The 27,339-nt window shown below is 29.9% G+C and overlaps 1 protein-coding gene across 1 annotated transcript; it reads left to right on the plus strand.

Moving 5' to 3' along the window:
* Positions 1 to 15,630: 15,630 nt before the first annotated feature.
* Positions 15,631 to 26,366, plus strand: LOC112703383 (cytochrome P450 716A67). Its single transcript, XM_025754804.3, has 5 exons — positions 15,631 to 16,065; positions 20,020 to 20,237; positions 20,433 to 20,677; positions 22,720 to 23,110; positions 25,729 to 26,366. The coding sequence occupies exons 1-5, from the start codon at positions 15,786 to 15,788 to the stop codon at positions 26,158 to 26,160; spliced, it is 1,566 nt and encodes a 521-aa protein (XP_025610589.1). The 5' UTR covers positions 15,631 to 15,785; the 3' UTR covers positions 26,161 to 26,366.
* Positions 26,367 to 27,339: the final 973 nt, after the last annotated feature.

Here is a 27,339-nt window from a genome sequence, read left to right on the forward strand (position 1 = left end):
AAGTACACTCATGCCACTCAAAACAAATTGCTGTCAATCAGAAATTCAATATTCTTCCTTTAATCTTCTTTTGAATGATTTTCAATGGTTATAGCCTCCTCAACAAAAAGGATAAAAAAGATCTCTCTTCTCCACAAGTTCAGATCAAATGCAGATTGACTGAATTGTATTCAGAATAATTCTTCCATCAGACAAAGTACCTTGAAGGATGATTTTGTATTGATGAGACAGCAGAAGGGAAGTTACCAACAAATTTTACTCGATCACCTGCAAATTATTTAAGCCTCATGTTAACCTTTAGGATCTATGTAATATGTACAATAGGAAGTAAATTTGGAGATAGTTGCTCAATTTTTAACAACAAAACAGCACACCTGTTTTAATAGTAGTGTCTTTTGATGAAGCAGTAGAAACCTCCTACTTCAGCATAGCCTGAGAACTTATTGTGGATCCACCCACAATTTCAGTATCAACACTAGAAGCTGGTTTACTATGTTTTAAAGAAGCAGCATGTGTACTTCTCTTGGCCAACACAGATGGTCGTTCAGGCTTTGAACTTTCTTTAGCAGAATCAACTTCCTTTGATGGAGTTCCCTGAAATATCAATCACATAACAAAAACTATTATTATTCTGTTTATATTAACAGCGATTTAGGAAGAAATCATCTCAACAATACAAACAGATAATAAGAAGTAGCAAAAGAATATCTGAGAAAATGTACACCAAGTAGTGAAAGGGAATCCACAATTAGTAGCTTTGCACCAAAATGCTTTGCAAGTTCCTTGGCAAGAGTCTCCTGATATATATCCGAACCTACACAGGAATCGCTTAATGAGAGCACTTCTTGATTGCAGAAAGGGGAAAACAAAGCATTAACAAGAATGAAGGAACTACCTGCAACTAAATTGAATAAGGCTAATAAGGCTAATTTCTTGTTTGGTTACTTACTTCAACTGAGATAAAATCTGAATCTGAGTTATATATCAGCAGAAAAACCACAAGAGAAGGACATGTCAGAAAAGTCTATACTTGTTAACAATAATTTAGAAACAAGTTAATCAGATTTATATTTTGTAACTCATTAACATAGATATATCTAACTGATTTGGATATCTATGTGCACAAAATTTTCCAAGAAGAATTGAGAATGATAGAACTACTGGCATCCATATTTGGAACGGATGTACAACTAAAGAAGTGCACAAATAATATTCTAAATACACTTAACTCAGTTTCTTATATGACATATTTAATTACTAGTTATAAAACAGAAGAGAATTAAGTGCATTTGTATGCCAAACTATTAAAAAAGCATACACTTATTACTTTTTATTACTTTTAGTTTAATTTTTTTATGTATTACTATTAAAAGGTAAGAAAATATATGTATAGATATAAGACCATTGAATAATTGAAACTATTAAAACATATGTCCTCATATCACTCACTCTCTAGCAAGCTCTACATAAGACCATGCACCATCCTTTAGCTTCTCATCCAATCATAATCCAAAACAAATTAAATTAATTTACACACAAATCAAATCAAAACACATGAAATTAGTTAACAGATAGAGTGAAGAGGAAGTACCTATCATAGATTTGAACCTGTTACATCATGGACGCCGTTCTTTACTGATCAGCTTCTGGAAGTGATTCCAAACCAGTTAACATGCTCTTATCCATGATTCAATTCAATTCAACTCAACCTAGTGTTCTTCATTCACATTAATCAAATATATCACACACCTCAAGCAATTATAGTACATCCACTTCAATCTCGTTAATTAAAATAAAATAGTAATAAAATGACCTGTGGAGACGAAATCTCTGGACCAAGACAGAGGAAGCAAAGGCAACCGGGGAGTTTGGAGAAGAAACTCAAACCCCAGGAACAAAATTAAAACCAGTTAACTAACAATAATATAGGATGAAATAATCACAAACAGCACAATATAATCACAATTAAGTTACAAAAGCACAAAGAACAGCAGCACAGCAGCATATTTACAATTAATAATCACAAACAGCAGCAAGAGCTAATCAACAATCAATTAATCAATGAATGAAAAATTGAAAACATAAATCATTCAAGAATAATTCAAAGATCAATAACCCTTAGGAACAGAGCAAAAAACCGAACAATGTCATTACACTATTACAGTGAGCCACGAACAGAGCATGGACCTTCGAAGACGGCGAGCTGGCGACAAACACGACGAAGGACGACGGCGAAGAACTTGCGAAACAGGACTGGAAATCAAACATTGGCGAACGAGGGATCGAGGGACCTCGAGAACGACGAACCTAGTGGCGATCTTGAGCGCGACGAGCGGCGACGGTGAGATTGATGGCGGCGCGGTGGAGGCTAGGGTTTTCACAACCTTACAAGGAAGAGCTGCGAGATGGATGAACGGCCGCAGAGCACGACTAAGAACGATGAGCAGACGAGTGAGACGGTGACAGTGGCGCACGATGAAGGAGGGCACAATGACGGGGAGATTGAAGAAGCGGCTAGGGTTTTGTTATTTGGTGCTCTGGTAGGAAAGAAGGAATGATGAAGATAGAGTGCAGGGCTTCGATGATGAGAAGAAATAAAAAGAAACAAAAAAAAATTCGCTAAGTGTCCTATACATGTGTATTTGGCATTTTTACATTAGGCAGCGCTTCTAAAGCCCACCTAAAATTTAACAAATATGCTACTCTTTAAAAACGTTTCCTTTGGTATAAAAATTGTATTTATAGATATCAACATAAGGCTACACTTTATAAGTGATTTTTATAATACCTAAGACTACGCTTTTTAAATGATGTCGCATTTGTGTATCCTTTTCTCTTATAAAAAGGCAACACGGAGAAAAGCGTAGCCTATTCTATAAATAGGCTACGCTTTTCAAATGTAGCTTAAAAAAAGTGTGGTTGAATGGGTATTTTTCTTGTAGTGAAAGAACGACTGTACCTAGAGTAGTAAGCAGTCCACCAATCGAAGCAAGATTTGGTGATGTATAAGCTTCGATTGTAGACGAGGTGGTGATAGCATTCTTTTTGTTGTTGGTTTTTCAAAAGGCGAAGATCAAGTTCTTTCTTTGAAGCCAAAGTAATATGGCAAAATGGCCTGCTGTTTTTAGGGAGTGTAGTTGGAATGGCCTGTGAGAAGCCAAGTTGCCTGGCTGTGTAATGCGGAGCATACAATGTTATCTTGAAACGTTCTTTTTTATATTGAGGTAACTGACGAACGGACTTTCTATCGGTAAAGAAATTCACAAATATAATCACGTTGTAAGTATAGCTTCTGAACCAACAGAGAATCCTTTCGTACAAAAGTTTTGTTTGTCACTTAAGTAAACCCAATGAAAATAAATAACCGAAGTATTCAAACCTCGGGTCATCTTCTCAAGGAATTGCAGGGAAGTATGATTTATTATTGGTTATGAAAAATAATATTTTTGGATTTTTGAAATAAGGAGCAAGTAGTTTGAATAACAAGAAAAATAAATTAATAATAATAAAATCTCTTGGCAAGGTATGAGAACTGGAAATCCTATCCTAGTTATCCTTATCAGATGTGATGAGAATTGCTTATTGCTCCCACTTAGTCAACCTCTAACTATGAAGGTAAGTCAAGTGGATAAATCAATATGAATCCTCAAGTCCTAGTCAATTCCTGTGGAAAGACTAGCCTTAGAGATATCCAAATTAATCAGCAACTCCCAATTTCAACCACTGCTTTATTTTGACAACTCAAGCGTTACCAATTACTCAACCAAATCCAAAAGGGAAAAATCTAACTTAAAACATCAATTAATAATAAATGATAGAAGAAGTAATAAGTCTGAAATACCTCAAATTGAATTAATAAAGATATCAAATCTGACATAAGGATTCATAAATTAAAGCAATAAAAGGAACATTTAAACCTGGAAATTGAGAAGTCTTTGAGAAGAAGAAATTCTAAATCCTTTAAGAGGAATTCTAATCCTAATCTTAAGAGAGAGTAGAGAGCCTCTCTCTCTAAAACCTCATCTAATCCTAAAATTGTGTATATTATGAATGAATGATGATGAATGGATGCATTCTCCCACTTTATAGCCTCTAATCTGTGTTTTCTGGACCGAGAACTGGGCCGAAAATAACCCAGAAATCGCTGGGGGCGAAATCTGCCACGCTGATTTTCGTCACTGCGATGCGTCCGCGTGAAGCACGCGTTCGCCTCGCCTAGCTGTACGGCCACTATGGCATATTATATATCAAATTGAAGCCCCCGGATGTTAGCTTTCCAACGCAACTGGAACCGCATCATTTGGATCTCTGTAGCTCAAGTTATGACCGTTTAAGTGCGAAGAGGTCAGGCTGGACAGCTTAGCAATTCCTTCAGTTTCTTGTATTCCTTCTACTTTCGCATGCTTCATTTCCATCCTCTAAGTCATTCCTGCCCTGTAATCTCTGAAATCACTTAACACACATATCACGGCATCGAATGGTAATAAGAGAGGATTAAACATAGCAATTTTAAGGTCCAAAAAAGCATGTTTTCAATCATAGCACAAAATCAGGAAGGAAAACGTAAACTCATGCAATTAGTATGAATAAGTGTATGAAAGATTGATAAAATCTACTCAATTAAGCACAAGATAAACCATAAAATAGTGGTTTATCAGTAACCCAATAGGAATCACCTGTATAGCCAATAAATTTGCCCAACTCCTGTTAGCAAGCTCATTTTCTTCAGTATCATTGGGGAAGAGAAGGCGTTCGAGCCAAGCAAGACCACAATTTTGACGCAAAAAAGGGGTGAAATTGAGGTCCTTATTGTGGAAGTCTTTACAAGAGTGAAAGAGAGAGAAAACAGCCCAAAATCCGTCTTCATCCGATTGAGCCTCTGGAAAGTTCGGCTTAAAGTTAGCTAATCGAAAACCTTCAATGTGTTGTTTGTCTATAGCACCACCTTCGGGTGTAATCATATATTTTTCAAAAATGGCATTAAGCCATAGTTGGAGAAGTCAAAGAGGGCCACCTGTACTAATCAAATAGTTGTTTCAAAGACAGTTAACAAACTGGCCAAGTTCTTCGAAAACATGCCCTAGAAGAAGCTTGGCCAAGTTGAGATTGTTTCCTTCATGAAGCAAAGCAACAAGAGGAAGGAAAATCTTTGACATTTGAACACTCCGCGAGCATAAGACAATTGCATTTAGCCAATAGAACAGAAAAGCTATGTGCTCATCGTCTGTAACAGGGTTACCTTCTGCACCCATATGATGAGCAATGAAGTCACTATAAGAGGTCATGGGAGCGATCTTGTATTGTAGCCTGGGTTGCATATCGAAAGGGAAGTCTGGAGGACTAATCAAGAGTCCTGTAATAGCAGCTACGTCTAAGAGTGACATACCAATCATCCCACAAGGAAGGTGGAAGTTGTTGGTAGTCCTGTTCCAGAAGAAGATTACTGCTCCAATCATCCAAGGGAGCGTTGAAGGTGAAAAATGAGAAAGTCTCAAAAGGTCTTGAATTCTAAGAGCCCCCCCAGCAGCACTCTTCGATGGAGCAAGACATTCATACCAGACTGTGAAGTCAGTTCCTCGAAGAGTGATCTTAGGGTTGTTCCGAAAGAGTTTTTGGTTGGTGAAGAAGGAGATGTCAAGGTTTTGATTGGTCAACAAGTCTTCCCCTTGAGCACTGGGGAAGAAAGGGGATTTTTTTATTTGCCCTTTCTAGATTTTTGATGGGACTAATGAACAATGGATGTCTTCACCCACAGTAAAGGGAATAAGGATTCTAGGGTCGTTGATTTGAAATTGTGGGTCAACGATAACTTTATCATTGACTTGATTCAAAATGTGAAGAGGTGGAGGAGCCGGTGGTTGTACCATGGGGCCTTTGTCTTTGTCTTGTGGCGTGAGATGAGGAAGCAGCCATTGAAGAGCAAAGAAGAATAAAGATTGAAGAGTAAAAGTTATACAAGAAAGATGAGTGCAAGAGAAGTTTAGGAAACAAGGGTTCGAGAAAGTTGAATAAAGACGAAGTGTCGAATTTAAAGAGGGTTTCACTATAGCCGTTATTATAGAGGGAATTCAAAGCAAAAAAGAGGTAACTTTGCGAAGAAGGCGAAGTGGTGGAGAGAGAAAGTGTGAATCGTGGGAGAGGTGTCAAACGGGTCAGAATTAATGGAAAAGATAAATGGTAATTAGTACTGGTTAAGGAGATTGAGGTTTGGATTAGGATTAAGTGTTTCATCTTCCAAGAAACGATTTTGAAGACAAACACATTAATCGTAGGGGCAATTTGTTAGTCGACATAAATTATTTTGACTAATTAGGCTGATTCGAAATATTAGTGAAGGGTTAGGAGGAAAGCAAAGGTCGAAATGACGTACGTGTATGCATTCATTAGAAGTTATTTGACACAGACTTGACTTAGGCACCTGAGTAAATTGAACAATGATTCGATTGAAGAATCGAACGGGTGCTCGAATAAAGTATCAGATGGTTACATTAAGTAGAGAAGTTAAAGGCTTTCTCCAAGTGAGGAATTTATGGGTAACGTCTATGGGCAAAAGAGCGGGAATAGTTACCTAAGAATCCGCATACAAGGCAATGTCGTGTAATCAAGGATCAGTTACAGACATGGGTTATAAATATTAGAATGTTTTAGGAATTAGGGATTGGAACTTTTCTTCAAAAATACACTCAACCACACTCACATCCCCAGTGAATTTTTGAGTCTGCATTCGAGTTTGATTTCTGTAGGGTTCCTTCCATTGTCTTTAAATTTCCATTTATATTTTCTGTAAAACTTTACTTTTCCAGTCCAATTTATTTTTCAAACAATGTTTAATTTCTTTGTTCAATTTACATTTCGGCATCTTTAATTTCTATGTCAAAAGTCCTTTGATTCAGTCGAAGGTATTTTACCACTTTATTTAAATTTTATGCAAATTATTCCAATTTCAGTCTGTTTACTTTTCGAATCTTTTCTTTTACCCTTCTTTTATCTTGGTACTTTTTGAACTTATTTTCTGTTTTAATACTCGTCTAATTCGAGAATCTTTGATACACTTATAGAACTGATACCGGTAAAAGAGAAGTAGGTTTCGCTACCAAACCATTAAAATCGAACCACCATCGATTTATTAAAAATTGACAAAACAAATTTTAAATGAAGATTTAACAATTTTTTGTATCTCATACGAATATTATTTCTTTATAATTATCTTTTTCGAAAAAATTGTGAATAGAGACGTAAAGAAAAAAAGATTTAAAAATGCGTTATTATTGTTTAAATGGTTATACATGTATTATTTTACCGTTATATAGCTATAAATCATTTAACTACTAGTATATAAGTATAACATTAGGGAAAAAAAAAGAAAATAAACTTGAGCCAAAACATAGTGTAATTAGCCTTAACAGTTTTATTGCTTGGAAGCTTTCCTTGGTGCATCTAGCTGATAAGAAAACAAAGTGTAATTAGCCTTAACAGTTTTAACTTTTAACTGTGTCAACTATTTTCAAACTTTGAGTTAATTAATATTTAACAATCTGTAAATAGCATTCACATTGAAACTCGGGCCAATGAAAAGAAAAAGGGCATATTTACGCACAATATATCTGTGGAGAGTCTCTATAAAGTAAATATTTACACTAGTGTGATCATTCCAGATTATTTGATATCAAATCAAAGAAGGTGAATGCTATAATATTTAGAAAAATTCTATGGTGCTTACACTTAAAATCATCATGTGATGCTGATAATACGTGGTACATTATAAGACTGCTACATGTGTGAAAATTGTGCTACTTCTAGTAAGCCGTTCATAGCGGCAATGTGATGAAAGGTCAAGAGATCCTGTTTCCGTTATTTTGATGGTAATTAATTAAGTATAATTAATGGAAAAGTATAGGGTACTAATATATTATCCGCCAACTTCTGCCAATTCTTATTTATATTTGTGTTTTTTGAAAGTGTATTCGTAGATGTGTCTAATAATTAATATATTTTAAATACATATATAAAGAGACACATCTAAAAAATATATCTATAAAGACACTTCTATTAAACACAGTTATAAAAAAAGACATTTTTATTAGACACATCCACGAACACATTTCCATAAAACACAATTATAAATAAGAGTTGGCAGAAGTTGGCAAATATGCTATTGGTAACGTAGCGTAACCGATAATTAATTGTTGCCTAATAAAAATGGATTGGGCTGTTGTTTCTTGATGGGAGGTACATTGGATAATTTGCATAAAATTATAAGTTGGCCTTTGAATTACCACGATGATCAAGAAAAAAAAATCTAGCATAGTATTAATATAATGGGTAATAGATTCTCCAAAATCCTTTTTCTTTAATTCTTAATATATATGTTTAATTATTTCTTATTATGTGAGTATCGAACCCGAAAACCATATAGCAATAATATTAATATAGAGATTGTTATTATTATGAAAAGAGATCAAGTAACATAGTTACTGAGAAGACATGATTACTAAATTTTTATTATGAGTTGACAAAAGTCAACCACAAAAATTTAACATTTTCACATTGGAACATTCTTAATGCATGTATATACTTATAAAAACTTTTTTTTTGCAGTGAATGAAATAGTTGAACACTTTATTATTGCAACACGTTGAAAAGGAAGTCAATGTGATTGGGGTCACACATCACAACATATGTTAACCGTTCGTAACTTTAAAACCCTGTTTTGTGTATAGTCCATTATATTTTTTTTAGTTTTATGCATGGAAGATATTTATTTGTAGGATTGTGTTAAGTGTATATTAAAATTAGTCACTAATATAAAATATATATTATAATACAAATACACGTTAAAAATAAATGTCAAAATTAATTTTTTTTTCACATTGAAATTCAATTTTTGTAAGTCAAAATTAGTATAATCTAATTAAAAATTCATATTTTATGTTTTACATTTTTTACTTAATTAATAATTTATAAGTCAAAATTAATATAATCTGAGTTAAATGTCTGTATTTTGTATTTTGCAATTTTACTAAGCCAAATTTGTCTCTCATACTCTCATCAATATGACAAAAATAAATGTTGCTTTGAATGTTCTTTCAATTAGATATGAGGACGAAGATAGAATGTCCTTATTAAAAAAAAATGGCCAATAAAGCTTATTCTACTTTGATGAAAATATTAAAAACTTCCAAGTTACAATTTTACATCGACTACCCAATATGCTACCACAAAAAAAGCCTTAATTTCTACAGCCTACTGTGCGACCCAATCCACTTCCATTAAACAATAATTTAATTATATCTAATTAATTACCATAAAAATTACGGAAGAGAGAATCTCTTGGCCCTCATCACAATGCTGCTATAAATGGCATACCAGAAACAACACATTTTTACATGTGTGGCAGTTTTATAATACACCACGTATTATCAGCATCACATGATGATTTTGAGTATAAGCATCATAGAATTTCCCGACATATTTATGGCCAATTCTATAGTATTTATCAATTGTTATCTAACTTTTGCCTAATTTATCTTTTGTGATAAGTTTTGAATTTTTAAAAATAATTTATTTTTATTTTTTTTAGTAAATAGGCATCATTTTTTAGACACCATAACATTCACCAATATTTATAATATTGTCTCTAATTTACTAAAAAATAAATAGATAATATTTTATAAATTTTAAATATTTTATTTTTATTTTATACATTTTATTTTTTGTTTATAGAGTAAAGTATCGTTTTTATCCTCACATTTGGGGCAAGTCCCAAAATTGTCCTTAACATTTCAATCGTTCTATTTAAGTCTTTAACGTTTTAAAATTGACTCCATGTTATCCTGCCGTTAGGGATCCGTTAACAGAATTGATGGCGAGACAAAATTAAGATGATTTTGAAATGTTATGGACTTAAATAGGACGAAAACGTTGCAGACAAAAACGATACATAGAAATAAAATTTAATTTTATCTTTTAATAATATCAATTTTTTATTGTACATAATATTCAATTATTTTTTAATCACATCTAAGTAAATTACACTTAATCACATTACTTTCATTCTAAATAAATTTATTTTTTTTATAATTTAAGTAATGTAATTTTTTTATAAATAAATAAATTTTACACTTTCATTCTAAATAAATAATGTAACGTGATTAGAATGAAAGTGTAAAATTATAAAAAAAAATTATAAGTAATGTAATTAAGTAATGAAAGTAAAATTATATTATTTATAATGAAAGTGTAAAATTTATCTATTTATAAAAAGATTACATTACTTTAAGTGTAAAATAATAAAAAAATTAATTTATTTAAAATAAAAGTTTAAAATTATAAAAAATATAAGTAATGTGATTAAGTAACCAAAGTAAAATTATATATTTAGAAAAAAAAGAGTAAAAGTTATTTATTTATAAAAAAATCACATTACTTTTAGTGTAAAATTATAAAAAAATTTAATTTATTTAGAATAAAAGTGTAAAATTATAAAAAAAAAATTATAAGTAATGTGATTAAGTAATGAAAGTAAAATTACGTTATTTAGAATGAAAGTGTAAAATTTATTTATTTATAAAAAAATTACATTACTTTAAGAGTAAAATTATAAAAAAAATTAATTTATTTAAAATGCACTGTAATTTACTTAAATGTGATTAAAAAATAATTGAATACTATGTACAATAAAAAATTGATATTATTGAAGGATAAAATTAAAATTTATTTCTATGTATTGTTTTTGTCCATAACGTTTTTGTCCTATTTAAGTCCCTAACGTTTCAAAATCGTCTCAATTTTGTCCCGCCTCCAATTTTGTTAACAGATCCTTAACGGCAGGACAACATTGAGTCAATTTTGAAACGTTAGGGACAACTTTGAAACTTACCCCAAACGTTGGGGAACAAAAATGATATTTTAGTCTTGTTTATAAATATAAGTTGGGCAATTTAAATATCACAATAAAAGACGGGTATGTCTAAAATGAGCACAACAATTATGTGTTTATTGGATGTGCTATGTTTATATAGACCATTAGATTTTATTAGATAAAAATCAAAGGCTAATATAAAATCAGGGTATGTCTAAAATGAGCACAACAATTATGTACTTATTGGATGCGCTATATTTAAATAGACCATTAGATTTTATTAGATAAAAATCAATGACTAATATAAAAGAATAGCATTGATGCACTCTAATAAATACAGAATATCCTAGTATATAAATAAATAATTTAAATGACAATACTTTAATGCACAATACTTTAAATGACAATAAAATTTTTTATTCTTAAATAATTAAATATAAAACATATAAATACAAAAATATGAGTATTCTTTATTCAATAAGATTAATTATTATGCAAAAAAATTTTATGGTATTAAAATATTTTATTAAAATAAAATTTTAAACTGTAACATAAAAATATTAAATAATTAAAATTTTATTTTATATTACTTGACAAATAATTAGATTATTATATTCAAAATTTATTAACTAACTAATTTTATTAAAGATATTATCATATAATATAATTTTTCATCAATATATTTTAAAAATATAATTTATTTAAAATATAATATATAATACATGAAAATATTAACTTTTTATTTTTTTATTTTTTTCGAAAAACAGAATAAATAATATAATTCTAAAACCATGTCTATTATATTATATATTTACTTATATTAGTAAGACCTAAACTAATCAAGCTTACATAATTAAAAATATAAAATATATAAATATAATAAAAATAAAATTATTTTGGAAATATTTATATTTTTATATTTATATATTTTTTATTTTTTATTTCTAAGTTTGATTAGTTTAGATTTTACTAATATAAATGAATATATAATGTGATAGGCATGTATTTAGAATTATATTATTTATTCTGTTTTTGAAAAAAATGAACAAGGTTAATATTTTTATGTATTATATATAATATTTAAAATAAATTATATTTTTAAAATATTTAGATGAAAAATTATATTATATAATAATATCTTTAACAAAATTAGTTAGTTAATAAATTTTGAATATAATAATCTAATTATTTGTAAAGTAATATAAAATAAAATTTTAATTATTTTATATTTTTATGTTACATTTTAAAATATTATTTTAATATATTTTTAAATATTATAAAAATCTCTTACATAATAATTAATCTTAATGAATAAAAATACTCATATATTTTGTATTTATATATTTTATATTTAATTATTTAAGAATAAAAAAATTTTGTTGTCATTTAATGTCTTGTGTATTAAAATATTGTCATTTAAAGCCTTATTTATGTATTAGGATATTCTGTATTTATTAGAGTCCATCAATGTTTTTCTTTTATATTAGCCTATAATTTTTATCTAATAAAATCTAATGGTCTATATAAACATGGCACATCCAATAAATACATAATTGTTGTGCTCATTTTAGACAGGGCAAATCACAATAATAAGTCAAAAAAGGAAGAGCAAAATTTTACACAAATCCGCCAAACCAAAATCTGGTTCAAGAATTCACTAATGCACGTTTCTATATAGTTCGAATTAGATCAATTCGAACTCAAACTACACGTAATTCGAATCATATTGATTCAAACTATGTACACATGCACACACCAAGTAATTCAAATCAGCCTGTTACACCCATGCACGCCTTCTCAAGTAATTCGAATTTGACTGATTGGAATAATTCGAATTATGCTGTTAAAAAATTAATAATTTAAAAATGAAAAATTATATATTTTATTTCATACATTAAAAAAAGCTACAAAATATTTAATTACAAGACTTATTTAAAATATTAATGAGCTATCAATTCAAATTTCATACAATACTCTTTTGTCTATTTTTAATAGCTCATGAATATATTTTAATAAGTTTTTTTAATGAATTTATTTAAATTATTCAACAAAAAAATTTATTCTGTATAAAATAATTTTAAAAAATGGGTTAAAAAATATTTTTTAAATTATTTTTCATAGAATAAAATATTTTTTGGTATAATTTAAATAAATTTATTAAAAAATATTCATGAACTATCAAGAATAGGTAGAAGAGTATTGTATAGAATTCGAATTACTCACCATATAATTTGAATCAGAGTGATTCGAACTTCCCCATGCGTAATTCGAATCATGTAATATCTCACCATATAATTTAAATAATTTTATTAAAAAATTATCATGAATATTTTTTAATAAATTTATTTAAATTATACCACAAAAAATATTTTTTTATATGCAAAATAATTTAAAAAATAACTTAAAAGATGTTAGGAATACTATAAAAATTTATAATGTCCTAATGACTTAGGACATTAAAGATATACTCTACATAGTCAATAATAATTTAAAAATTAAAGAAAATATATTTTTATCATGTATTTACCTAAATTACTAGAATATTACAAACTTTTATAGTATTCATAACATCTTTTTAAGCCATCTTTTTAAATTATTTGGTATAGAATAAAATACATTTTTTAATTGTTTTGTATGGAATAAAATATTTTCTTTAATTTTTAAATTAATATTGACTATGTAGAGTACTTTATTTAAAATTTGAGTACATATATGTATTTACCTAAGTCATTAGAACATTACAAATTTTTATAGTACTTCTAACATTTTTTAAGCCATTTTTGTTAAATTGTTTTGCATAGAATAAAATATTTTTTAGTATAATTTAAATAAATTTATTAAAAAACATTCATGAGCTATTAAAAATGGACAAAAGAGTATTGTATGGAATTCGAATTGACAGCTCATTAATATTTTAAAAAAGTCTCGTAATTAAATATTTTGTTAGCTTTTTTTAAATGTATGAAATAAAAATATATATTTTTAATTTTTAAATTATTAATTTTTTAATAATTTTTTTAATAATTATTAATTTTTTAATAACATTTTTTTAATAAATTATTAATTTTTTAACAGCATAATTCGAATTATAGCATGAATAATTTGAATCAGTCAAATTCGAATTAATTGAGAACGTGTGCGTGGGTGTAATTCGAATCAGGGCCGATTCGAATTACTTGGTGTGTGCATGTGTACATAGTTGGAATCAATATGATTCGAATTACGTGAAGTTTGAGTTCGAATTGATCTGATTCGAACCATATAGAAACGTGCATTGGTGGATTCTTGAACCAGATTTTGGTTTGGCGGTGTAAAATTTTGTTCTCCTTGATTTATTATTGTGATTTTTCCTTTTAGACATGCCATAAAAGACACTATAAAATTTAGTATCAAACAAGGGGATCACTCAAATAAAGTTATGTATTTCATCTTTTACTAAAAATTTTTTGTATTGTGCTTTAATTGGTTTCTGTATACTTTATTAGATATTTCTCATTACATATTATTAAATTTCTTAAAATATTTTTTTTCCAAAAATAATAAAAAATATTTAAATTAGACTAAAATAAAAAATAATAAATTAACTATTAGATTTTTTCTAAAATTATTTATATAAAAAATATGTCACACCCATCAAAATATATATATAGTAAATTTTAAATTAGTAAATTTTAATCTATAATATAATAATAATAACAATAATATAGTAAATTGTTTTACATATGCACGAATATAAATTAATTATTTTTTTATTTGTTAAAATAAAAAAATAATTAATTTATATTCGTACATATGTAAAAGAATTTACTATATTATTATTATTATTATTATATTATAAATTAAAATTTACTAATTTAAATTTATTTTTATTTTTAATATAAGCATTAAAAATAAACAAAATTTTTATAATTAGATGTAGTGTAACAAAAAATATATAATATTAATTAATTTTAAAAAAATTCTAAAAATTCTAAAAAAGTAAACATAAAAAATGTTCATAGAAGTAAATATATTTAAAAATATTTTTTTAATTTTTTTTATTTTACAGATATATTTGATGTCTGATCCAAATATAAAAAGTGCAGATATCGAAATTTTAGTTATATCTGATTTGCGAACATCCCTAACAATAATAATTAAAAAATAATAATGATTATACTTTTAAATAAGAGGAAGTCCCAAAAAAAATATTAAATACAAGAACAATTTAATCAAATATTAAAAAAATATTTACTTTAAATTAATTGGACTTTTCTAGACTTTTTTAAAAACTAATTAATATTATATATATTTTGTTACACCACATCTAATTATAAAATTTTATTTATTTTTAATGTTTATATTAAAAATAAAAACAAATTTAAATTAGTGAATTTTAATCTATAATCTATAATATAATAATAATATAGTAATTATTTTATATATTGCACGAATATAAATTAATTATTTTTTTATTTATAAAAATTTTAGAAGACTTGAATTTGTTATCGATATAACTATATATATATAATATTAATTAATGAAAGTGGCATATTTTTTTATATAAACAATTTTAAAAAAAATTTAATAATTAATCTATTACCTTTTTAGTTTTAAACTAATCTAAATATTTTTTATTATTTTAAAAAAAATTCTTATAAAAAATTTAATAATATATAACAAAAAATATTAAATAAAATATACAAAAATTAATTAAAATATAACACAAAAATATCTTCGACAATATCCATCTTTATGACTTTATTTGACTGTTCCAATCAAATAATCCGTGAAATGTCAAAGGCAACGGGTACCAGTGACCCCACAGCCTTACTATTGTGTAACCCATAAGTTTCTAACACTCTTTTTAAACGCACTACTCTGCTGCTTCTGTTTAGTTTCATCTCCTCCATCTTTATCTTTCTCTTCTTACGACACATAACAAATGGAAGCAACATGGACCACAGCTATTGCGGTCACAGTGATGATTCTTGCAATGATATGGGGATGGAAGGTGCTGAACTGGTTGTGGCTAACGCCAAAGAAGCTTGAGAAACGGTTGAGAGAGCAAGGCTTTAAAGGCAGTCCGTACAGGATTCTGGTTGGGGACACACGAGAAATTGTGAAGATGCTAAAACAATCCCAATCTAAACCCATGGATGTCTCTGATGATGATATATTGCAACGTTTCTACTGCTATGTCCAGCAAAATACAAACAAATACGGTATTCCCCATCTTGCCCCTTCTTTTTATTCGTAAATCCTGAATTTTACTTATTTAATATTTCTTAGAATTTAGAATATCCATCGCTAGGGTCTAGGGATAAAAAATCATTAGAATAAATTAATTATTTGTTCATGAAAATTTATTATTGAAGTGTATGAACTCGCCTTTCCTTTGTATGTATATGAGATAATTTCATCTCATATTTTATAGGATTAAAATTTAGATTGAAATAAAAATGCATGAAAGAGATTATTTAATATGAAAATTATTAGAGAAAAAGACAAATAAGTCATTGACTTTTTTTAGTCCGCTTATGAAAATACATTTAAGTCCTTGACTCTCTAAAATCCTGGATATATCAATCCCTGGGTCTAATTTGTCCCATTTTAAAATTCTCCCACGTGTGTATCCATATATCGGCCGCCGGCCGGGTCAGTATAAGGGAAGTCACGTTTGATTTTTTCGTTGGGTCCGACAGATCTAAGTGAACAGAGGGATCGATGTGTCCAGATTTTAAAAAGGTCACGGACTTAAATGTATTTTCAAATTATCGAGGATTCAAATGTCTGTGAACCAAAAAGTTAAGGACCTATTTGTTCTTTTCTCGAATTATTAAGTCCAATTTGAAAGTTTATTTATCGAGTTATGTGTTTTGGGTGTATATAGTTGGAGATATAAAATTTAAGAAAAAAGATTATAATAAATTTAAATGTAAAAGAAGACGCATGATGCAAATATTTCAAACTTGGTAAGAATAATCACATGCAACAATAATTGGTGTAATGTTAGTATCCAACATCAATACGTGTGAAATATTTACGCATACATACTTTTTGACATATCCTTCTGATTTTCTCAAAAATTTTCAGCGATGTTTTACACTATTTAACAAGTAGAACAGAGTGTGAATGCATAAATAAGAGTATAAGACCATGCTATACACGTGGATTATTTTAAAATCTTTTGGATATGTTTGTTCTGTACTTTTGTATACTTTGTCGTGTGTAATTTGTCTTCCACTCTATTTATTTGCTCTACTTTTTAAAAATTCATTGGAAAGTTTATTAGCCGGTACGAATTCATATATGTTGCTACTTACTACCCTTAAGACGCCTGAAACGCAGTTTGGAGTTTCTGATCTTGATGCATATATGTAGCTCCTTCAAACTTGTTGAATCGACTTGATCTCAGTCTGTGCTTATGCAATTATCCTATATTTTGCCTATGTAGTGGAGCTACTAATCTTTGTTTGTTTTCCAAATTTCCATGAAATAAGGTTTCTGCCAATGTAGAAAAAGTTATTCACTTACTGACCTTCTATCATCCAAATCTGCTGTCCGCAAATTACAATAATTTATAATAAGCACATTTAGAAAAGATCATTCCTTGACTAGCGATACTTTGCAAATAGTAGGATCCTCTTGACTACTTTTCAATGCTCCAATATTATACAGTGCATGAATTGAGACACTTTATTCACCGGAAAAAGCTATATCTGGTCTTCTGATAGTGAGATACTGTAATGCTCCGACAATAAACCTATACTTCTTTGTATCTTCAAATACATCATAATGTTGTTTTGAGAGTTTTAGTGATGATATCATTGGGGTACGCATTGCTTTAGCCTGGTGCATCTGCGCCTTAATAAGGAGATCATTTGTATACTTAGTTTGAGTGAAGAGCAGCTTGTATGGATGCAAAAATTCAACTTCCAAACCCAAAAAATAGTTAAACTTGCCCAAATCTTTTAAGGGAAAAAAATAACATTTAATTTACCAATCAATGCCAATAGAACTAGAACAAGTAACAACAATATCTTAAACATAGATTAACATGTATGTAATAGTAATAGAGGACTTCTCTCTAAATAATGCTATGTCAGAAGTAGTATTCTAGAAGCCAAAACATTTCAAAGATGCAGCTAGAGTATTGTACCAAACCTGCAGTGCTTGTTTAAGTCCATAGATAGCTTTATACAACTTACAAACTCTTGATGAATTTGAGAGATGATGGCCTAGTGTCTATATCATTTATACCCTATCAATTGGCTGTCCATGTAGAAACACATTATCAAAATCAAACTAGCTCATCACCCATCCTTGAATGGGAACAATTGTGATGATAATTCTGATAGTAGTGGGTCGAATTACTGTACTATATATCTCTTCGAAGTCCAAACTTTTTTACATGATGAAAGCCTTTTGCTATTTAGCCAGTGGCTTATACTCATTGTCCATGGCTTGTTCCAATGAGGGCAGATTAAAGCTTGCAGGACAGTTTTGGGAGTTGCAATGACCAAGTCAGTGATCTCAATAGTGGTGCACCAGCTTATAGATTTAGGCTTTAATGAACCAAATTTTGTTCTAGTGGTCATGGGATGATTATCAGTGGCAGTATGACTAATAGTACTATAATTAGAAATAGTAGATATATAGGGAGTTTGATTTCAACGCCAGAAATAGGAATGGTGTTTTGAGTTTGAGGTGAGGTATCTATGCTTATAAATGATGAGGATGCTTGTTCCACCGATGGCAAGGGTGGAGAATTAATAGCAAATTGAGGTAGGTGATCATAAGTAACTCCTATATTCAAGGAGAACTATGCTCTATGGAAGTAATAGAAGGAACCTCAGAAAGATGTCATAAAGAGGTGCGTGGCGAATACACTTTACCATCCTTTGAGAAACATTTATAACCTTCTGGTTGGAGTCATTGCCCAATAAGATACAAATTTGCAGTCACACTTTCTCTTATTATATGGCTTGAGAAGATGATAACAGACGGAACCAAAAACTCTCAAGAATGAATAATTAGGTTTCTTGTAAACCAAGACTTCAAAAGGACTTTTAAAATTGAGAATAGATGGAGGAAGTTTGTTAATGAGGTAAACAGCTGTAACAAAATCAGAATCTTAGAATTCCAAAGGCATAAAGGCAATAGCAAACCAAGAGAGGGCGGTTTTCAGTAATTTAAGTCCTTTATGCAACTGAAACTTTCTTGGACACATTTGCATCACTATTCTCCTCGGTTGCAGAGACTGATTCAAAATGAGATGGGATCTTTGAGGGATTAATGTGATCTTCCATCTCCAGACTTTGAAGTGTGATTAAGGCACCATTCCTCCATGTTGTGAAATTGTCTTCACTGAGTTTGTTTGGAATTGGAACTTATGTGCTCCTGGCACTGGTTGATGAATATATAATTAGCAAAAATGAAGCCATGAATCTTACAAACGGGCTCTTAATACTACGTGTAGATTCTTGAAGGTGAACAGAATAACGCATATCAAAAGAGAGAATAGATTAGTGAGAGTAATCATGGATTTTTTTATTGTAATTGTGTGATTGAATGTAGTTAGTCTAAATATATACAGGCTTATATGAGGCTAACCAATTCTAACAAACTCTAAGCTAACTATAAATAACTCCAGCTTTTTCCTCACACTCGATAACCAATCTGCTAGAAATTCATCACGCTCTTTAATCATTTTATGGTTTGTTTATTTTTTTCGAAGTGCTCCTGTAATATAGAGATTAGTCACCAATAATGTCGATGATGGATATCTTGATTTTATCAAATAAAAATTTAAATCTAGTTTAAGCGGTTCAACTAGTAGTTTATTGGTGGGACGACTAATCTAGTGACCTAATATCTTGACCAAATTGGATAGGCTTAATAACTATATGCAAGGGAATATAGAAAGGAAGAAAACAGAGTTCATCAAACATATATATTTTATCATCTCACAATATGCATGATTTTAGACTCCACTAATTTGAATTTAAATATCCAGCCTTAAATCACGCTTTCATACTATTACTATTTCTATATTAGCTTGTGTATTTCACATAATCAAATAGTATATATAGAAAATTTCTTGTTCTCCATGTTTGTGAGTGCTTTTATCGTTGCTTATCATCCTTGTTATGAAGTTGTCATTGATATGCATGCAGGTAAGAATTCATTTCTTTGGTATGGACCAAAACCAAGGGTGACCATCGCAGATCCAGAGTTAATCAAAGATGTATTGAACAAGATTCATGACTTTCCAAAACCTCATTCGAATCCACTTCTTCGTTTGCTAGCTTCTGGTATCGTCAGTTACGAGGGTGAGAAATGGAACAGACATAGAAGAATAATCAATCCAGCATTCACTTCAGAAAATATTAAGGTGACTTATTATGTGGTTGATATGATTAGTTTACATCTTGTAAACATGTCAAAGAAGGAAGAAGAGAAAAAGAAGTAGGACGTTCAGAATTGTTTGTGTGTCTTTTCGATTCCATTAGGATATAAAATAGACTTTAGCAAGCTACATAGGTTTGTATACGAGGAAATTGAACTTTTATATACGTGGGTTCTGCAGATTATGATGCCAGCATTCTTGAAAAGTTGTACTGATATGATTAGTAAATGGGAGGGAATGTTGTCCTCGGACGGATCATGTGAAATTGACGTGTGGCCTTTCCTTCAAAAGTTGACTAGTGATGTAATTTCTCGAGCTGCATTTGGAAGTAGTTACGAAGAAGGGATAAGAATATTTGAGCTTCAGAAGGAGCAAGCTGAACTCACTATGAAGGTTCTGATGAACGTTTACATTCCTGGATGGAGGTACTATTTTGTCTCTCTTACTTTTTGTCTTAATTTAACAACTAATTAAATAATCGTTATAATAACTAACATAAAGGTTATTTGGACAACTCTCACGGCCAACTCTTACAAATATAAAGATATTTTAAGTCTTCATTGTACAATAATTGTAATAAAAGTAGTAAATGGTCAAATTCATCCTTAAAAGATCAATCATTCTCCAAATCGGTCCTGAAAGTTTTTTTTAATCAAATTTGTCCTTCAAAAATTTTTAATTAATCACGTTGGTTCTTCCATCACTTCCTTTGTTGATGACGTCAAAGTTTGTTAATGTGGCACATTAAGTGACACCTCAATACATATTTAGGAGTCCTAATTGACTATTAATATGATAAATTTATTAAATTAGATAAAATCAAAACTTAATTGAGTTGAGACCTTGAAGCATTCGAATCCTTCAATTTGGAGTTGATTTGATCTAATTTCATAAACTTATCATATTAGCCGTCAATTAGGACTACTAAGTGTGTTGTGGTGTCACTTAATGTGCTACATTAGCAAACTTTAACACCATTAGCAACGGAAGCAACAGAAGACTAATATGACTAACTTAGTAACTTAAAATCTTTGAAGGACGAATTTGATTAATAAAATCTTTTGGAAATGAATTTGTAGAATAAATGATCTTTCAAGGACTAATTTGACTATTTACTCGTAATAAAAGAGTTGTTCACCTACCATTATCAATTGAAATTTATCATTTAGACATGAGAAATTTGTTTTATACAATATTCAGTGAAATTATATTTTGATGCTGTTACAATGTGATATACCTCAACTAGAACCGGTAAAAATTGTAAACAAAAAACTTCATTTCAATGTGAAGAATTTGAATTTAGAGTAATATTCCAAATCAATTCCTAAAGAATTTTTAGTCAGACAATTTAATTCTTAGCAAATTTTAATCACCAAATTATTCCCTAACCTTTTATTTTGTTAGACATGTCAATTATCGCGTCAAATTTTGGTAAAAAATTAAACAAATCAATTCCAGTCATTATTTAATAAAGACATAACAGTCGCTAAAAAATTTTAAAATTATCAGATTAGTCCCTAGGGGTGGAAACAGGTCAGACCAAGCCATGCTTTGCTCTTAACAAGCCTGACCTGTCATACAGTTAATTGGCCTGAGTCTGGCCTGTAGCCTGTTATAAGTTTTTTATAAAGTACTAGGTCTAGCCTGTTATTCAGCCTAGCCTGGCCTCAAACTTATTAAAAGGCCTAATAATTTTTTTTACAAAAATAAAAATATTATTTAAAAAAATTATTTTTTAATTAAAATATTTATATGTAATATAACGTATATTTAATATTTATAAAAAATTTTAAACTTTTAACATATTTAAAATATACAAAAGTATTTATAATAAAATATAATAAATTTAAAATATCTCATAATTTTGTTAATAATAAATAATTATTTATATATTTAATTATATTTTAATAGGGCTAGACAGGCCTGACAGGCCAATAAGACTAATGAGTGAGTCTGAGCCTGACCTATTAACGTATTAAAGCTTTTAAAAGAGTCTGGATCTGTGCCTATTTTATAACAGGCTAGGTCAGGCCAGGCCAAACACTGTAGTCTGGCCTTTTTGCAGCCTGGCCTTTTTCCACTAGTCCCTCCACATTGATAAACAATATAATGTGGGGATTGATTTGTCTAACGAAATAAAAGTTGGTGATTGATTTTAGTGCTTAAAATTTGCGGAGGACAAAAGTGTTTGACTAAAATTTTTTTAGGAACCGATTTGGAGTATTCTTCTTGAATTTATATATTCTATACATTGTCCAAGAATTTATATATTCTATACATTGTCCAATCACTTACCGAAACAAAATGTATGATGAATAAAAATATAGTATCTCTACTACAGCTACTTGCATCACCAAATACAAAAATGTATGGTGAACAAAAATATAGCATCTCTCCTACAATTACTTGCAATAGTAATATTTCTGGTCAACAATTGGTAATAAGCTTAATTTTGTTTTTTGTTTAGGTTCGTACCTACTAAGATCAACAGGAGGATGAAGGAGATTGATAGAGATATAAAAAATTCACTTAAAGTGATGATCAATAATAGAGAGAAAGCATTGAAAGCAGGTGAAGCTACCAAAAATAATGATTTATTGGGCATACTTTTGGAATCAAATCATAAGGAAATTCAAGATCATGGAAATAACAAGAATATTGGAATGAGTCTTGAAGATGTAATTGAAGAGTGCAAACTATTCTATTTTGCTGGTGAAGAGACAACCTCAACTTTGCTTGTTTGGACTATGGTGTTATTGAGTAGGTACCCTGATTGGCAAGCACGTGCAAGGGAAGAAGTCTTGCAAGTCTTTGGAAATCAAACGCCTGACTTTGAGGGGCTGAGTCGTCTTAAGATTGTAAGTATTGTAATTTTTACCTTCAAAATGATTACTATTAAGAGAAATTACAAATACCTCCCCAAAAATCTCTTTATATTACATATGTCCTCTTCGGAATTTTTTTAAACAAAATAAAATAAATATGATATTTAGCAATATTTTAAAACTTGAGCATATTTACGGTTTTATTCTACATTACACATCTTGCTTATCAAAAATTAAAAACGAAATGTGTAATATCCTTTCACATCTTCTTGTCCATTGGTCCTATCCCTCTAAATTCATCAAAACTTTCTTTTGCTATTCTTCTAATAACTTCTGCTATCTCCCTTCACATCTCCTCCGCGCTTCCATTCCCTTTCTACTCGGCCTCTTCTCTTACCCTTCTTAGGAAACTTCCTTGTTCCTCATCTTTTATCCGCCAACACTTCGTCATTGAGTTCTTCATATGATGTCTTTTCCTCAACTATTGCTCAACGCAAAAATCCATAACGAGAACCCTATGTTGTGTTGTTAAACTCTCTCCCGGAATAATTTTACAATTAATGCAAAATTTTCGGTCAACTCTCCTCAGCAAGAAGAAGTCGATTGAGAGCTTGTCATGCCACTTCTATAGGTTATAAGATGTTCGTCTTTCTTTTTAAAACATATATTTGCAATGAGAATGTCAAATGTTGAAGAAAAGTTAAATAGTTTTACCTTTGCTATTGACTATTCCGAAACCATGGCGTCCATGAATACTTCCATACTCCTTCACTTCTTTTCCAACATGGTTATTTAAATCTCCTCCTAAAAAAATTTTATCTCCCGAAAGTATGTCTTGGACCAAACGCTCTAGATCCTCTTAAAACCTTATTTTATGTTACTCGTCCGAACCCACTTACGGTGCATACGCGTTAATCACATGAAAAGTACCTCCTTCCACCACATGTTGATAGAAATGATCCGATCTCCCACCCTCTTGACATCCACTATATCATTCTTCCACTGCTTATCCACGATAATAACTATCACATTCTTATTATTCACCTTTCTTGTATACCAAAGTTAGAACCCGAAGGTATCCAACTCCCTAGCCTTCGTGCTGATCCATTTTGTTTCTTGTAGGCACATGATGTTAATATTCCTCCTTGTCATGGTTCCACCACCTCCATGGATTTTTCTATTAAAGTGCTTATGTTCAATGTCCCAAATTTCAACATTTTGTCTTTCCGACCTTTACCGTTACCTTTTTCTTTATGAATTAGTTTATTTACCCTTATCCATTCATGAAAATGCGGGAACTCTTGCTCATTTGACACTGTACGCGAGCCATACAGCGCGTTGCTTTCGGACAACGACTTGACTTTAGCGCAATAACGTCTTTGATCCATGTAATGAAAATTCAACTAAGTTTTTTTTGTTGGTTGGCGAAGGCCTAACATAACCCTCCTCCTTTATCCGGACTTGGAATCGGCTATGAACTACAGGTGTAGCATAGGCAGAGTTAGGACACACGTTAGCTAAACCCTTAAAAATATAATGATAGACATTTTTTAATACTTTGGTGTATTTAATGTATTGTAAATGTAAAAGAATTTGATTTTTACAATAATTTTTAGAAAATATTTCTTTTTATAGTATGCTTAACCTATGTCCTCAGAGCACAAGGTAGCAAAGTCCATACTATATTTATTCTTTTTTCTTTAAAAAAAAAAAAAAAACTCCCTCCTCATAGTAACATGTTAAGTGTTAACCTACCTCCTCATATTATATTTATGGAATTTTCTTTTTAATCCTTCAAAAACCCTTTAAGATCCTTATGGAGAAGATAACTTGGAAAAAACAATATCATATATAAGGACGTGTTTGGATTTAATTGTTCAATGATGCTATACATGTTCAACTGCAAGATGGGTGTCATATATGTTTTGTTGTTTTTAAGACTTGAACATAAAATTTCCTAATTAAAGTGTAAAACACTAATTATCTTGATTAATTTAATTATTATTATTATTATTTAACAAGGGAAAAGAATAGTTTAATACAGGGGTGTCCATGGATCGGATCCGATCCGCATATCTGTGGTGTTTATCCGAATCCGATCCGAAAATTACGGATATGGATCTGATCCGCAAGGCTTTCGGATCGGATCGGATTGCGGATTTTGTGTTGGTATCCGCATATCCGCGTATCTGCAAAATTAAAGAAATAAATAAATAAATATTCTTTTTATGTTTTATTTCAATTAATAATTATCATATATGTTATATTATTTTAATTTATTATTTAAGAAAAGTATGTTTAATATTATTTTAAGAGTAAACATATTTAAAAAAATAAAAAAAATAAATTTTATTGATATTTTTTTAATAAAAATAAGCCTTTAAAAATATTTTTGTGTTTTGCGGATATATCCGATATCCGATCCGATCCGATCCGCAAATGTGCGGATCGGATCGGATCGGATCCAACCTTAAAAGCTGCGGATATTGGATCCGATCCGATCCGATGATTTTAATGCGGATCGGATCAAATTTTTGACCATATCCGATCCGATCCGATCCGCGGACACCCCTAGTTTAATAGACACATTATCTAATTGCACTTAACGGTCTAACCTTGTACATACCATTACGATAATCTTTTTTCAACAGGTCACCATGATTTTCTATGAGGTTCTCAGATTATACCCACCGGTAATTGGGCTTACTCGAATTACTCACAAAGATATGAAACTTGGGTACTTAACATTGCCTGCTGGAGTTCAACTTTCCTTGCCAACTCTCTTGGTTCATCATGATCCTGAAATATGGGGTGAGAATGCAAAGGAATTCAACCCGACACGATTTTCCGAAGGAGTTTTAAAGGCAACAAATGGCAGAGTTTCTTTTTTTCCGTTTGGATGGGGTCCTAGAATATGCATCGGACAGAACTTTGCCATAGTGGAAGCAAAAATGGCTTTGTCGTTGATTTTACAACATTTCTCGTTTAAACTTTCTCCATCCTATACTCATGCTCCAATCAATATGATTACTCTTCAACCCCAATATGGTGCTCATATCGGTCTACACAAGGTGCAAGCTTGAAATAGAAGAAACTCTTATGTATTGTTTTTATTGTCATTCTACACATTAATGTTGAAATATAATATTGTATTAAATTTCTGCAATTTGCTTAGGGAAAGTTCTTAATTTGCTATTGTATTATTGGAAGTTTATATTTACTGGAGTAAATAGGGATCCAAATTCAACCATATGTAAATATAAGGCCATATCAAGTGTGTTGTTTTTTACATGAAGTGTGACAAAATCTTAACCGTCAAGTACTCAAAGTGTTACAAGGTCACCCATGAAAGAAAAGAGCAAGTATTACATCAGACTTGCCTATTTAGTAGGTTCTCGAAAGGGTTTAATTAGGAAACTAATTTTTTTCTGTTAAATCAATATTTTTAAATTATTTTTTAATCCAGATGAAACAGTTCAACAGCATTAGAAAATTAATATTAAGAGTTTTAAAATAATATGCATATGTTTATACGAAAAATAGAAAAGAGAATTCCACACGAGTATATCCGCGTAGGCAGACAAAGTCGCATGTGCGCCATTTAAAGTACATGTGGGATAACCAATTTGGGCCTCTGAAAACCCTCCCATACACCCAGATTTTCAAGGATAAAAAAAATAGAAATCAGAGGAGAATAGTAGGGACCAGGGAGAGTTAATATTAGATTAGTTTATGATTTCGGTTAGTTTTCTAAAAAGAAAGTTCTCTTTTCTCTATAATGTGATTTATGTGATTTTAGGTTAGATTTCACTTTAATTTTGTTAAGTTCTTTGAGGATTCAAGCTCAAATTTCATCTTCTTCAAGCTTTCCTAGTTTGCATTTTTTTCATGCTTTTCTTATTTTATGGAACGAACACTTGTTCTCTTGGATTTTTAATTTGATGTTTAATTAATGAATTTTTTTTAGGTAATTTGAATTTATTTTTATGTGAGATGATTTTAAATTTCTTGAAAATTTGGTGAATTTAGGATTAAATTTTAGTTAATTGTAAGTTTATATTTTATCATGTACACAAATTATTTGATAAAATGTCTAGTTAGAATTAGTTAGGTTAGTTTATGTTTTAATTTGATGTTTAATGAATGAATTTCTTTTGGATAATTTTAATTTATGCTTATGTGAGTTGAATCTATATTTTTTTTGAAAATTTGGCGAATTTTGGATTAGATTTTAATTAATTGCAAGTTTATGCCTAGAAATA

Source organism: Arachis hypogaea, chromosome 7, assembly GCF_003086295.3.
Source record: "Arachis hypogaea cultivar Tifrunner chromosome 7, arahy.Tifrunner.gnm2.J5K5, whole genome shotgun sequence".
Taxonomy (NCBI): domain Eukaryota; kingdom Viridiplantae; phylum Streptophyta; class Magnoliopsida; order Fabales; family Fabaceae; genus Arachis; species Arachis hypogaea.

Excerpts from the sequence above, each read along its gene's own strand:
- LOC112703383 (XM_025754804.3), top strand. The coding sequence starts at position 15,786 with ATGGAAGCAACATGGACCACAGCTATTGCGGTCACAGTGATGATTCTT. Across the intron at positions 16,066-20,019 it reads GCAAAATACAAACAAATACG|GTAAGAATTCATTTCTTTGG; the intron begins GTATTCCCCATC and ends ATATGCATGCAG. Across the intron at positions 23,111-25,728 it reads GGCTGAGTCGTCTTAAGATT|GTCACCATGATTTTCTATGA; the intron begins GTAAGTATTGTA and ends TTTTTTCAACAG.